The sequence below is a fragment of the Cetorhinus maximus genome, chromosome 14 (genome assembly GCF_964194155.1).
Source record: "Cetorhinus maximus chromosome 14, sCetMax3.hap1.1, whole genome shotgun sequence".
Taxonomy (NCBI): domain Eukaryota; kingdom Metazoa; phylum Chordata; class Chondrichthyes; order Lamniformes; family Cetorhinidae; genus Cetorhinus; species Cetorhinus maximus.
The window spans coordinates 95069507-95085003 of NC_135892.1; the positions used below are offsets into that span (position 1 = coordinate 95069507).

The 15497-nt window shown below is 42.7% G+C and overlaps 1 protein-coding gene across 8 annotated transcripts in view; it reads right to left on the minus strand.

Moving 5' to 3' along the window:
* Positions 1–208: 208 nt before the first annotated feature.
* chrm3b (cholinergic receptor, muscarinic 3b) overlaps positions 209–15497 on the minus strand; it is a 1038143-nt gene continuing 1022854 nt past the window's right edge. For all 8 annotated transcript variants that reach the window (XM_078557272.1, XM_078557271.1, XM_078557275.1 and 5 more), the window contains one exon: positions 209–3829. In XM_078557272.1, the coding sequence (XP_078413398.1) occupies positions 2017–3810 (1794 nt within the window). In that variant the 5' untranslated portion in view covers positions 3811–3829 and the 3' untranslated portion in view covers positions 209–2016. The remainder of the gene's footprint in view (positions 3830–15497) is intronic.

Here is a 15497-nt window from a genome sequence, read left to right on the forward strand (position 1 = left end):
CGTGGCTTTGCCAGGGTTGTCCACATGGTGTGAAGTTTTTGAAAAATTAACATGGGATTTCACATTAAACGGGCCTTTGCGATATTCCTTTTTCTAGTCTTATAGAGAAGTGGACATTATTCTTCTAATGTTACCTGTACAACTGACTAATTCAGGAAAATTCCTATCTTACCACCACTAATGTACAATAATAGTGCAAAGATTTTAATAAAATTTTGCATGACTTTATTGCCGCTATAAAACCAATTGATAGAACAATACATTCAATATCGAAATGGACACGTCAAGTTATAGAACTGAATTAAACTACCAGTCTCATGTACTAAATTTTACAACATCATACAAAAAGATGGTTAAAGTACAGTGGAGTGTTCTTTCATGTTGACATTGAACTATGTTGTAAGTCATCATTTTTACAATACTATCCTTTGGGCCTGGCACTAAGTAGGAACACTAAAAAGTCCATTCTATATATTTTTCTCAAGTCTTCTTAAACTTGGAGCTTTTATGATGGATCCAAACTTAAATCAAAGACCACATAACATTGATGGCTGTTAGTCAAAAAGGGAGTTAAACATATACTGCGCATCTAAGAGTACATGGTTCATTTGGTTTTTTTTTGCAGTGACAATAATTTAAACCGAGAATACTTTCTTTTCATTGGAATACACAAAGTGAAATGAAATAGATATACATCATATAAAATCGTTCTTCACAATTCTTGGTCTTCGACTGTCCTTTTAAAAAGAATTATGCCAGAGAATACAGATACTGCATAAAGTTCAAGGTGGTTGATGTCAAAATTTTTCCACAGTAGTGTTTAGAACCCAGCTTTGCTACATCAAACAAACAGTAGTCTAGCAGTTGGTGAAAGAGAGTAGTGGACTTCTTAATGGAAAGTTCAAATCCCAATTCAATTTTGTGGGGATTCGGGGGAATGGAAGTTTTTTTTAGTAGAACCAGTTCTGTCCTACTGAACTGCATCATATTGGAGCTGATCACAAAGCCAAAAAGACAATTCAATCCAAGCCCTTTTATTTTTTAAACTGAAGGAGGGTGTGTGGTAATGAGGGGTTTTAAGAAGGGTGAAAAGGTAATTTTGTGGGAGGTGAGGGATAGTGGGAGAAACCATTGATGAAAATTGAGGCATGACAACACTTGAATACGGCTGAAAAGAGAGGCAAGTTTCCCAGGATTTTTCTCTTGCACCCGTCAGGACAAATGCAAGAATGCCCAATTTCAAATGATCACAACAATTTAGGCAGCACTTGCTGAACAACCCTGAGTTCGCTAATAGCTACAATAACAACCAATTTAAGATAATCAGTTGGGATTGTAACATGGCTCATTTACGCTTGCTAGAAGCAATGTACATTCATATGTAGGGACCCGTTCTCTGCAAACAAAAGGAATATGTTCAAGCCTTGCACCTTTTTTGAATTACCTGGGAGCTTGGGGAGCCTATAATTGCCCGTTGTTTTCTCCAGGGCAATACGTCAGCCAATCAGAGTCGACTTGCTAACCAATAAGCACCCTTTTCTGGCCTAGTATAAATTGTGATCATTTGAAATTTGGCATTCTTGTATTTGTCCTGACGATTGCAAGATGAAAAGGTTCAGAAGCATGTCTCTCTTTTCAGCAATATTCAAGTTCTGTAATACCAAGTGACTGTTTATGGCAATACTCTCGAGGTTTGAGACCCAAAATCCAGTATCTGTAGTTGCCGTAATGAGATAAAAGCATTAAGGACTTAAGTGTTATATTCATGTTAAATAAATAGTAAGCAAAAGCATACATGAACTTCATATGAACAGAAAGAAAAAAATATACAATTTAAATACACCAACACTAGTTTAAATACTTGTACTGCTGTCTACATCATGTAAACACCATCCGACACAAAATACAAAGCAGCGTATACTTCAGCCATGTGCTCACAACACTGATAGCCTGTATGCTCTTGACCAAAGCTGTTAATTGGTACCAAAAAACAATCACGATCTGGTGAATATAGCTTCAGGAAGCCTCGCATGGAATCCTTTTATGGAAAATAACAGTTTGACTCGATTGATACTGTTGCCTACGCCTTTTTCTCTTTTCCCAGTGACAAAGCAGTAACATTTTAAAAGTGTTTCTGAAAGTTTTGTTGCACAGTGCATAGCACATGGGGTTCACAGTGCTATTGACATAGCACAGCCAATAGCCTAGATGCCACAGTGCATCACGAATGCATTTGTCACAAAATGTGTTTACCAGTACCATTATGTTATAAGGTGTCCATGTGATAATAAAGGCAAGCAAAATTGCACTGAGCGTCTGTGCAGCCTTCTTTTCTTTTATAAGTGACATTCTTTTACGCTTTGTAATCTGAGTTCTCGTTTTCGAAGCAAATGCTTTAGCAACTGTGGCTTCTCTGAGAGACATAGATGTGGATGATTTTGCTAACGACGCAATTCCTCCAGAAGTCTTTGAAGGATGGATTGATGGCATTGACTGAACAGGAAGTTTGCCAAAATTCTGGTGGAAGCTATTGCCTTGCTCATCTGAGCCCTTAAATTCCTGTGACCTGAACTTTCTTTCCTTTGCATTAGCATCTGCTTTGGCAAGTTCATCACTGCAAAGGTCCAAGTTATCTGTGTTCATGGATCTAGAGAGGCCAGCAGCCGTCTTAAGCCCAGGTAGGTTTAACACAATAGAATAAATTGCTCTTGTTTCTGATACCACATCATCCTCATCAGATGAAGCTGAGTGATCTAAAGAGCCACCACCATCATTGTTATTCCAGCTATCGCTGCTGCTTGCCTCTTGTTCACCCTCAGTCTTGGTCTTCCATGTTTTTGAGTTTGGCCAAAATCGGCACGTTCTGAGACTCCTTTTAGCTTTCATTCCTGACCGCTGCAGTTCATTGCTGCTGCAGCTTCTGGAGCTGCTTGTTTGATGAACAAAGTGTATGGTTTCCATGTCGGTGGTGGAGGCCTGGAGAGCTGCCAGTTCTTTGGTACGTTTCTGAGTTTCCTTGTAGATTCTCCAGTACAGGATTGTCATGATGGTGACAGGCAAGTAAAATGCAGCAATAGCGGTACCAAAAGTAATTATGGGTTCAGATAAAAACTGTATGGAACATTCATCGTGTGGCACAGTTCTTTCACCAACAAAATATTGCCAGAACAAAATGGCAGGGGCCCAGAGTATAAAGGAGACTATCCAAGCCAGGCCAATCATTATTCCAGCTCTTTTGGGAGTTCGTTTAGCTCTGTAGGTAAGTGGTCGTGTAATTGATAAATATCTATCAAAACTTATAACAAGAAGATTCATCACAGAGGCATTGCTGGCAACATAGTCAATAGCAAGCCAGAGGTCACAAGCTACATTACCTAAAGCCCATCTGTCCATTATGATGTATGTCGTGTACAAGTTCATTGAAATCACTCCAATTATCACATCTGCAAAGGCGAGACTTAGAAGAAAGTAATTATTTACTGTTTTCAATTGTTTGTTCACCTTGAATGCAACTATAACCAGAATGTTTCCAATGATTGTCACCAAGGAGAGTATTCCTGTAAAGAAGGCGATCAAAACGACTTGCCAAACGGTGTGACCTCCAAGAGGGTCAGCTGTACTATTACTTAAAACAGACCCGTTCGATTCCAGAGAGGTTGTGGGAGAAACTGCGGCTGGTCTGAACAAGCCATTGGCACTTTGCTGAACTGCCCTGTCACCAAGAGCCACTCTACTTTGTGAGTCATTGTTCCAGGAGAAACTGGAATTAAAGAACAAAGGGGAAGCTGTGTTGTTGTAGTCAGGGATCATTGTGACTTTCTGGCATGTTCTGCAAAACAGAAAGAAAAAGAGAGCAAAATAAAGATTGGTTCTACACAAAGAGTAAACAGGATTAGGCTAAAAATAAACAGAAAGACCTGACCCTTGAATACCTGTGGTAAAATGTCTGCTCCACATTGCCATTTACACTTGTTTGGTACAACTCTCCATCACAATTCAAGTTGCACATTCACATTTTTGAGCTACACCACTACAACAAAGTACAATATAGAGAAATAGAGGGAGAAAGCTCTTAGCAACACTACACAGATTTCCCTTGAGGCAGGTATTACCATGGGCCACTTTCTACTTGGCCCAAATGGGTATCTTCATTGATACCTTTGAAGAATGCCACATGAGTAGTGCAGGTAGTGGCTTGTACCCCAGTGAATTGACGTAAGTCTGCGTAATGTTACTAGAAGTGAAAAAGTTGGCATTGTTTTAGCTATGAAACCAGTATTTATACAATAGCAAGTAAGTTTTGTAGCCTTCTGGTGTTTACTAACTAGTTATTAAACTTGGCAGCCATACACCAACACTTTAACAGAAAAACGATGCATCAGCCAGGAATTTCCTTAGAACTCCTCCAGCACCCCCGCCATAAGGTTGCTACAATTTAACGGTGTTTTGCGCTATACTTTCAGCAACATTATGGTGACGAAGCAGGAGCAGCTCCCAGAAAATTCCTGTCAATTGTGTTTCATGTAACATGTTGTCCCTGGCATAAGAAAGGCTGGCTGTACTTAAAATTGATTGGTCATCAGGACCTACTGGGATGTATCAGGAGCTGATGGTAGAAGTAATGGAAAAAATTGCAGGGGGCACCATCAGTAATCTTTCAAACTTCCTTAGAAACAGTAGTGTCTACTATTTAGAAACAGATGACTAGAGAATCAAAAATGTTATGCCTTTGTTCAAAAAAGAATTTAAGGATAAACCAAGGCCAGTCAGTTTAACCTTGATGGCGGGAAAGCTTTTAGAAATGCTAATCTGGGATAAAATTAACAGTTACTTGGATTAATTAAGCAACACCAGTGTGGATTTGTTAAAGGCAAATTGCATTTAACTAACTTGATCGGGTTTTTCGATGAGATAACAGAGAGGGTTGATGAGGGTAATGTGGTTGATGTGGTATACATAGACTTTGAAAAGATCTTTGATAAAGCACCACATAGTAGGTTTTCCAGCAAAGTTGAAGCTCATGGCAAAAAAGGGGACAGAGAATAGTGGTGAACAGTTGTTACTTGGTTGGAGGAAGGCGTATGGTGGAGTTTTCCCATGTACTAAAACCTTTTCTTAATATATATTAATGACCGACACTTGGGTGTGCAGGACACTATGTCAAAATTTGCAAATGACACAAAACTTGGAAGTATTGTCAACTGTGAAGAGGGTAGTGATAGGCTTGACATCGACAGGATGATGGAATGGGCAGGCACATTGTAAATGAAATTTAATACAGAGAGTTGTGAACTGATGCATGCTGGCAGGAAGAGCAATGAGAGGCAATATAAAATAAAGGGTACAATTCTAAAAGGGGTGCAGGAATAGAGAGACCTGGGGTTATATGACACAAATTGTTGAGGCTGGCAGGGCAACTTGAGTAAGTGGCAAAAAGGCTCAATGGGTTTTATAAATGGAGGCATAGGGTACAAAAGCAAGGAAGTTATAAGGAATCTATATAAACGCTGATTCAGCCTCAACAGGTATGTTGTCTCCAATTCTGGGAACCACACTTCAGAAAGGAAGTGAAAGTTTTAGGCAGGGTGGAGAAAAGATTTACGAGAACGGTTCCAGGGATGGGGGACTTCAGTAACATGGATAGATTAGAGAAGCTGGGGTTGTGCTCCTTGGAGAAGAGAAGGTGGAGAGAAGAATTCTTCAAAGTGTTCAAAATCATGAGTAGTCTAGGCAGAGTAGATATAGAAAAACTGCTCCCAAAGGGGGAAGGGTTGAGAACCAGGGCCATTTAAGTGATTGTAAAAGAACCAAAGGCATTATGAGTCAAAGTTTTCTTATGCAGCGAGTTCTGATTTAGAATGCACTACCTGAGAGTGTGGTGGAGGCAGATTCAACTGTGATTTTCCAAACGGAATTGGATAAGCACCTGAAGAGAAAGAATTTGGAGGGCTATGGGAAAAGGTGGGGGAATGGGATTGCTCCTGAAGAGAGCTGGCATGGACATGGTGAGCTGAATGGCCTCCTTCTGTACTGTAACCATTCTATGATTCTATGAAAATTCTGGGCAGTGTGATGGAACAGTGGGTGGGAGCTCACTCTCAGGGGAATTGTGGATTGTATCTTCATCCTGCTACCCTGTGGTAGAGGGGTAGGTTGGAGTTCCAGTTCATTGTTGCACTGCACTACTCCGAGTAGGTTACGTAATTATCTTAATACCCATTAAGAATCCTGTGTGAAATATGTGATTAAACTGCGAGAACTGAGGAAACTAAGTACAATACTTAGCTAATAGTTATCACATAACAATAACTGAACAGTATGGATACATTTATAGCTTATGCACATCAACTAAATTGGGCTCTTACCAGCACATGACACATTAGATTTCCTTTCACAGTTTGCACATTCCCATTGCTCTGCAGGCAGCCTGCCAGCTAATGCTTGAAGTAGTGTTTGAAGTCCATATCATGGAACATGCAACAATCTCCTATTATGGTAGCTCCCCACAGAATATAATGATCATGTTGATTCAGCCTTCAAGAACACTCTTAAACATGTTGTTGACAAGATACACAATAGGAATCAATAGTTAAAGGGCGCTAGACAGCTGGTCACTAGGGAAAGCACAGCTCATTTGACTGTGGTCTTAAGAGCTTTCTTTTCCCCACACTAACTTACTTAATTATAAATTGTAATGTCTCATCGTCTGACATTTACGTTTGCATCCCCTCCAAATCGAGTTCAATATATAGTGTATGTTTAGCATGATGGATGGACGATTGATGAGCACAGGTTTTGGAACATTTCAATGGTGCTTGTATGGGAATGCTATGAAATCCCTGTGATTAAATTATTTTTATCAAAAAAGGGAAGTGGAAAGACTCCAGCAAGAATCAGATTTGAATGTTGATTCGGTTTGTATATGACAGGACTGTAATTATGTAGAACACAGTGTATAACTGTACAGTGATGGATTCAATCATATTTAAACCTGAAGCTCATAATTACTCCTACCAAAAACTCCATTCTGAACAACTGCATTTATTTAAAAAAAATACATCTTTTTCTCTCACATTTGAGGGATAAAACTTCCAATTCATAGGCTCCAAATTGAACATCACGTTTGATGATGTACAAGGCAACAATAATAACATCATTACAACAACAACTCATGTTTATATAGCACCTTTAATGTTGCAAACTGCCCCGAACTGCTTCACAGGAGCAATTCTTAAAAGCAATTGCTACTCATGTTAGGAAATAGGGACAGTTTAAGTAAGTTATATTTGTATTTGTGGGTGTTAGGAGTGAGTTTTAGCTTTAAAGTTTAAGTTTGATTTGTATTTCTGTATTTGTGTGTTCAGAAAAAGTCAAGTTGAATTTTAGTTTCACTTCAAAAGGTGCCTACATTTCCAATGAGTTTTACAATTCCTAAAGAGAAGTTAAGCAAACAAGAGTGGAAAAAACTGTGCAGTTGCCTAGCAACAGGGGTCCAGGGAGGCAGGACCCACACACACACACACACACACATACAGAAAAAATAAAGAAACAGTAGTTTTGAGTTTCAGTTTGAAGACAACTGCCAAGCAGAAGCAGCCTAGAAGGGGCAGATAGCCAATTCTAAGCTAAGGTTGGTCGAAAGTAGCTGCCAGAGGTGGACTAGAGCAAAAGGGACAGACAGCAAGTCCCAAGCTAAAGAAGAAAGTCCCCAAATCCAGGGGAGTGGAACAGGAGAAAGTTCCAAGAAGACCTTCTAGCCAAAGGAAGGACAGGAACCTGGAAAAGGTCCTGCTAAGTGAAGTTAAGAGTGAGGAGCAGAGAAAGGCTCCAAGCTTCAAGCTTAAAGAGATAATGGTTTGGGAAAAGTCAGAAGGTCCAAAGAGACAACTGAAGGTCTGTGACTCTTTGCTATGGGCATGTGAAGCAGTGGTGTGCTGTTGACAGCTGAGTCAGTGAGAGAGAGCACATGGAGGAAAGCTTGAATGCATGTGGTAACCCCAGGGGAGAGAAACATTGGGAGGAGAGTTTGAAACCCTGGAGGTGAACCCTTGCAGAAGGTGTCTGAGAGAAAGTGTCGTTTTAGGAGAAGATTCCAAGGTGAGTACTTGGAGAGTGGAGATTGGAAACCCTCGTGTGAAAGATGGAATTCAGTGAGACTGGTTGGCTCATGGTGTGACAAGCGTCTGAGGGGAGTTGATGAGAGATCCAAATCGTCTGGTTGAGGAGGCACCTGTCACTTGGTTTTGGAGTGTGGTGCGTCTGACCACAGGTCACCAATTTGTTTACACGGACTGTGTACTTACTGTGGACATTAGAGTATAAGATGGCTTTGGGAACTTGTGTTATCCTTATAAATCTGTATATATCTGTAAAGGTATAGTTGTGGGTGAAGGGGTATTGTAATATAGTTCATCTTTTCTTGTTAAATAAATGTTTTATTCTTTTGTTAAAAGCTCATTAGCTGACTCTGGTGACTTTGTTCAGCAACCACTCTCCACGTATCCAAACAAAAAAATTAGAAGCTAAGATCTATCAAGCTGGGATCAGACTTGTCCTGTGGTAACGTCAGCTGGGTTCATAACATTCATAAGAAAAATTAGGAGCAGAAGTTGGCTATTCAACTCTTTGAAGCTGCTTTTCCATTCAATAAGATCATGGCTAATCTGACTGTGGCCTCAACTCCCCTTTGTCTGCCCCCATAACCACTGACCCCTTTGTAGATCAAAAATCTCACTCAGCCTTGATTTTATTCAATGGGCCAGTTTCCACTGCTTGCTGGGGAAGAGAATTCCAAAGATTAATTGCCCCCTGAGAGAGGAAGTTCCTCCTCACCCTGTCTTAAATGGGAGACCCCTTAGTTTGAAACTATACGCTGCCTCATTGTAGATTCCCTCACAAGGGGAAACATCCTCTCAACATCTACCCTGTCAAGCCCCCTCAGAATCTTACACATTTCAGTAAGATCAACTATCATTCTTCTAAACCCCAATGAGTATAGCTCCAATGTGCTCAGCTTTTACTCATAAAACAATCCCTTCATCCCAGGAATCAGCCTAATGAACTGGTTCCAGTGCAAGTATACCCCTCCTTAAGTAAGGAGACCAAAAACATTACAAAATACTCTATGCGCGGCCTCACCAATGCCCTATATGGTTGTAGCAAGACTTCCCTACTTTTAGACTCCATCCCCCTTGCAATAAAGGCCAACATTCCATTTACATTCTAAATTACTTGCTGTACCTGCTTGTTAACTTTTGAGACACACTCAGTACTCTCTGTACCGTGGCATTCTGCAGTCTCTCCCCATTTAACAAATATTCTGCTTTTCTATTCTTCCTTCCAAAGTGGACAAAGTTTTCCCATATTATACTCTCTGTTAAATTTTTGGCCGCTCTTGCCTATGTGTTGAACCACAGAATGGGTTGTTCGGACAAGTTAAGCAGGGAGGTTTTGAGGGGCATCCTAAAGAGGAGAGACGGGTAGAGAAGTGGAGAGGTTTAGAGAAGGAGTTCCAGCACTTAGGGCCTCAGCAGCTGAAGGCATGGGCGCCAATAGTGGAGTGATGAAAATTAGAAATTTGCAAGAGGCCAGTGTTGGCGGAGTGCAGAGATCGCAGAGCATTGTAGGAGTGTATCAGGTTACAGAGAGAGATAAGGGTGAGATTTGAAAACAAGGGTGAATAATTTTAAAATCGAGGTGAGCCCAGACCGGGAGCCAGTTTAGGTCAGTGAGCACAGGGGTGATACCATTGCACTGGCTATATAGTTCACACCTGTGCCTGATGGCAGAGCTGTCACCTTGCTAAACAAATAACATTTATACACTCAGGAATCTTCTGCTTATGTCGAGTATTTAAGTTGCCTTTCTCGAAAAGAATGTCAGCATTGAACTCCAATTACGCTGAATATTTATTTTGAAATTTGTCAAACTCTCAAAACATAATTCATGTCATGTTACCTTTCTCCAAATATCATAAGAACGTAATAAGATTAGGAGTAGGCCCATCAAATCTGCTCCGGGAGTCAATAAAATCAGAGCTAAACGTTTACACTCACTCCACTTTCCTGCCCTATCCTCGTACACTTGGTGCCCAAAACACAATTGATCTATCATCTTGTAAAATGCAATGCAAAAAATAATGTAAGGGTTAGGTGTTTTTTGTTTGTGATTTGCAGTACACTCCACTGAGGGATTAGTGGCAGGTCACACGTCAGAACTGACCTGATCTTCTGCCTAGATGACAAGGAAGATGAATGTGTGTTGTAATAATCTTACAAGATCAATCTGCAGCCACCAGCGGCAATGCTGATGAAGGGCAGCCACCCACTCAAGTGCTGTAAAAACTTCCATAAGAAGCCTTAAAAGTCTTGTTCCAGTGCTAGAAAAAACCAGCATTGAAAACTGTAGCTCTGCTTGTGAATTCCCACTGAAGTATCAGCTACATATCATGAGCCCAATGTTAGACAAGGTGCCCTTGAATCGTCTGCAGTTGACACTCAGTGGAACTGCCACTACAGCTAGTCTTCAGTCCCCTAAAATTGGCAACAGCTGGACATGAGCACACTTACTGTAAGCTGTGATGTCATGCCCCACAGTGCTTTGTCATTATTTGCAGAGAGACCCGGTTGAATCCCATCTGTTCAGTGATACAAGCGATTAAAATACTGATTGCCTTTTAAATGTGGCCTTTTATCCTGACATGTTTGTTTCCATGCAGTTTATTCTTACAGTAGCTGATATCTGGAATGATGTATGGTGTTGGGTGCAAATAATATTGTAAGGGATTAAAATATTCAAGCGATGGAACATGTGAAGGATGTAATTATTTTCTAAATAAATCCATGCAGCAGGGGATGAGTTGATGAACAAATATTTGCAAAGCGATCCATCATTTTAAGAGGGCTGAAAAGGGAAAAAAAATCTGCAAAAAGCTGGAATTCTGCTATAATGAGTGGAATTACACAAGTAATGCTGAAGGTTTAGGCAAATGTGTTAGATGTTTGGAACTCACACAGTCCATTCTTTACAGAAGGACAGTATGATGTTTCACTGGTACAGCTATTATCAGTACTCTTAAGTTTTCACAACCAGTTTACACCCTAAGTAGGAACATGTCCTTTCTCTTTACAGATGTTGACACTCTTTTAAAGAATACACTTTGTTGTTGTTGAAAATTTGTGTAAAAAAATTATATTCACTATAGTAGAGGCTGACATCCTTTTCTGTGGGCGGAATTTTATGGCCCTGTCGCTGTAACATGTGGCGAAACATTCAAAAGTCTATTGACCTAGATGTATGCCTCGTGGCTTACAGAGAGCAAAGAAGAGAGTGACAGAGAAGAGAGTGACAGAGGTGCTTGGCTGCGCAGAGGGAAGAGCAGCTCCCTCTGGAAGAAGGGGCAGCTGGGGCTCCTGCACACGCCGCTGAAGAGCCGCAGCGACCTGTCACTGGTCCCTTAAACCTCACCCCTCACCTCCCACACTACACACCCAGCCCCCAAGCCAGCCCATGCCCCACCAGATTGTGCATGCCACCCCATGCCACTTCTATGCCCCCATAAAGACGCTGCCTTTCATTCCTGCAGATGGCTGAGAACCAGTGTCGCTGAAGACTGCGCATGTCTCGGGAACTTGTCGCTCACATCTGCCAGCTACTGCAAGGTTTGGCGCCACGGGGACATGGAGGGCATCCACTGCCAGTGGCCGTGAAAGTGACCATGGTGCTCAATTTCTATGCCAGTGGCTCCTTTCAGGGCTCCACAGGTGATCTCTGTGGGATATCACAAGCCTCCGCCCACACATGCATCCATGAGGTCATGGATGCCATCTTTGCGAGGGCACACAACTAAATACATTTCGCATGGGACCAAGAAAGCCAGGATGCAAGAGTAATTGGATCTGCCCAGATCTTGGGTTTCTCACAGGTGCAGGGTGCGATCAACTGCATTCACATGGCGCTCAGATCTCCATCACATCATGCGGTCAACTATGTTAACCACAAGGGATTCCATTCGCTGACTGTGCAGCTGGTGTGCCACCAACACAAACGCATCCTGCAGCTCCGTGCACTGTTTCCAGTGAGTGTCCATGACTCCTATATTCTTAGGCAGACACAGATACCTGAAGTCTTCCAGGGTCCACAGAGGCTGCAGTGTTGGCTCTTCGGGAACAAGGGCTACCCGCAGAAGACATGGCCAATGACACCCGTGTGGTGGCCTCAGACTGCAGCAGAGTGAAGGTATAACGAGGCTCATGTTGCAAGTTGCAACTTGGTGGAGCAGACCATTGGAACGCTGAAAATGAGGCTCCAGTGCCTGGACTGGTTTGGTGGAGCCCTGCAACAAAGTCCACAGAGGGTGTCACGCACTGTCATTGTCTGCTGGGCCCTTTACAACCTGGCGCTGCAATGGGGAGAGGAGCTGGCTGAGGAGGAGATGGAGGAGCTTGAGGTCTCCTCCGATGAGGAGGATGCCGACAAGGGTGAGGGTCAGGAGGTCCTCGAAGGCGACGATGCTGGGGATGAGACCCTTGCACTGGCTAGACAAGGCAGGCGAGCTTGGGAGGCTCTCATAGCTGCTAGATTTGTGGAGGATGATAATGACCTGCAATGAGGAGACACCATAGATCCACACATTGCATTTATGAATGACTGACTCCAGTCTGGCTTATGGTAATGCACATACCCTCTGTGATAATGCTCCTTTCATGAAAGTGCAGTGGAAGCTCTAATAGTTGCTCAATTGCAGGAGGATGATGACAACATGCAGTTGGGACACTCCATAGGTCCTCACATAGTCTCTGAGAATGTCTAACTCTTGTCTGGCCGAGGGCAGCTTGCTTGCACTCTGCGATCAGAATCATATCATAGAGTCGCAGCCAAGAAACTTTAATATCGGATCTTTTGTCCGCCTTCAGCACCTGAACCTTTCAGCGGCACAGAGTCACTGATCTCAGATGCTGAAGAGATGGGGGCCAGCCCAACCTTAAAGTTGCTGAGAGCACACAGAGCGAATGACGGAACTCTGGCAGCAATGACAACACCGTTGGATTGCAGGAATCAGTAATAAGTCCAGGAATGTGAGGCCGGACCATTGCTTTGGTCTGAAGGTTACACAAAGCACAGGGAAAAGGCCCTGGACCCATAGGCCTGCCTTTATCTTGTGCAGAAAGGTTTCATATCTGAGTGACCCGAACAATGCTCATCAGAACTAGTAGCCATTCTTGGGAGTTTATTGACAATAGTGCACATTATGTACAAGTGATTAACACCCATGCCCAGGCTGTGCAACTACATCTTCTTAACCTTCCTAATCCTGCCACAACTTCTTGGTGCTCCCCAGACATCCACAGCGGAGGTGGAGGTAGCCTGCTGACGGTCTGTGATGACCTTGATAGGTGCCCTCTGGAGGGCCAAGACCTGGAGGGCCCTGGTCTGCTTTAGGGGATTTGCTGTGTGGTAGTGGTACCCTCCTCGAGCTGTGGAGCAGGAGCTGCTGGGGTCACAGGGAGAGGGGATTCGGATGGGCTGGACACTCCTGGAGTCACTTGGGTGGATGGCCCCGGGGTGCGCACCTACTGATCCTCCTCCCTATGGGTGCCCAACGGCCCCTGGCTGACTCCTTGCAAAGAAGGAGAAGCTGGAGTGAGGTTGAACTGCCCCACGCCCCTCTTGCATACACGCTTCGGGGAGGCGGTGGCATAGCGGTATTGTCACTGGACTAGTAATCCAGAGAGTCAGGGTAATGCTCCAGGGGCCCGGGTTCCATAGCAGATGGTGGTGGAAATTGAATTCAATAAAAATCTGGAATTAAAAGTCTAATGATGGCCATTTAGCCATTGTCGATTGTTGTAAAAACCCTTCTGGTTCACTAATTCCCCTTAGGGAAGGAAATCTGCTGGCCTACATGTGACACCAGACCCACAGCAATGTGGTTGACTCACCTAGGGATGGGGAATAAATGCAGGCCTGGCCAGCAATGCCCATACACGAATAATAAAAAACAAACACTGTTGGAGGCCAACTATGGTGTCACCGACGGAGTTGAGCCCATGCAGGAGCAACGCCCTGGACCAAGGTCTCCATGGTGGCTGCCATCCTACCAGTGTTGACCTTGGTGTGTTGGCATGCTGCCTCTATGACCAGGGAGGGGGAGGGGGAAGGGCCATGGTGGCTCCGAAGCAAGGTCAGGGTATGATGTCTTGCGGTACCTCCTTCTCGATGCTGGGTCCCTTGATCGGGCCCAGAATGCCTCCTGCAGGCCTTCCTGCCCTGACTTGATTCGAGTGAGGTGGAAAGGTGGCGGATTTCCACACCTCGCCCTCCTATCTGATCACATGGTTCCTCCCGTCTCCAAACTCACTCAGGGGGAAGGGCATTAAATTCTGCCCAATAGCTTTATAACAAGGGCTAGCCATCTACTTTTCAGTCTCAGCGGTAACACTCCTATGGCTGAGGCAGAAGGTTATGGGCTCTCTGAGACCTGAGACCTCAGCACATAATCTAGGCTGACACTTGAGGGCGTGCTACACTGTTGGAGACACTATTTTTCAAATAGTTAACCTGTCTTCTCAGGTAAATGTAAAAGATATGAAGGGTCATGAGGACTCGAAATGTCAACTCTTTTCTTCTCCACCGATGCTGCCAGACCTGCTGAGTTTTTCCAGGTAATTCTGTTTTTGTTTAAGATATCACAACACTATTCAAAAATTAGTGGTATTCTCTCTGGTGTCCTGGTCAATAATTATCCACTTAAACAAGAGCACTAAAACTGGTCGTTTATTAAAACACTTCTTACAATGAGGATTAAAACACATCACTGGTTGTTAAATGTTTTGATGACTTCAGTGGCAAATAAAATCAGGTATATGTAGAAGGAGAGGTTGATTCAATCCTCTCAGAATTCCACTGGACAGCTTAGGCAAAAATTGTCCCCTCAATCTTCAGTGTAAGTTTGGTTCAGATAGTAACATTCTTTTTCTACCAACTCAGGAAGTTGTGTGTTCAAATTATTCCCCCAAGCCTTAGAACATACTGACACTTCAGAAAAGTACTGAGGGAGTGCTAGGTAGTAATCTTTTGGGTTTTTAAAAATCTTTACAGTTGTTCATTGTAGTTTTGATATTTTTAAGTTTGTATTCTAAGTCAAAAAAGAGCTTAGTATGAAATATGTCAAAAAGCTGTTCAAATAACAGTTTGGCATAATGTCATGGGATCTTCTCAGCACATCATTGTGGAGAATTCTCTATAATGTAGCATTTAGATTTGTTTTGTCTTCTGCATTCCTAAATTGGTGGTTGGAGAGAGCCAATATGTTTCATCTCTGCAAAATGTTCATCATTTATAATTGCAATCAATGATGTGTCAAATGGTGACACAAAGCAGCTGTTCCAAACTTGTATCCTTTCTTATTTACTTCAACATAATACCACATTTTTAACTTTTAACATTAGAGGCCAGAAATGCATCAATCACTATTAGGCCATCCAATGAGTGCTAGG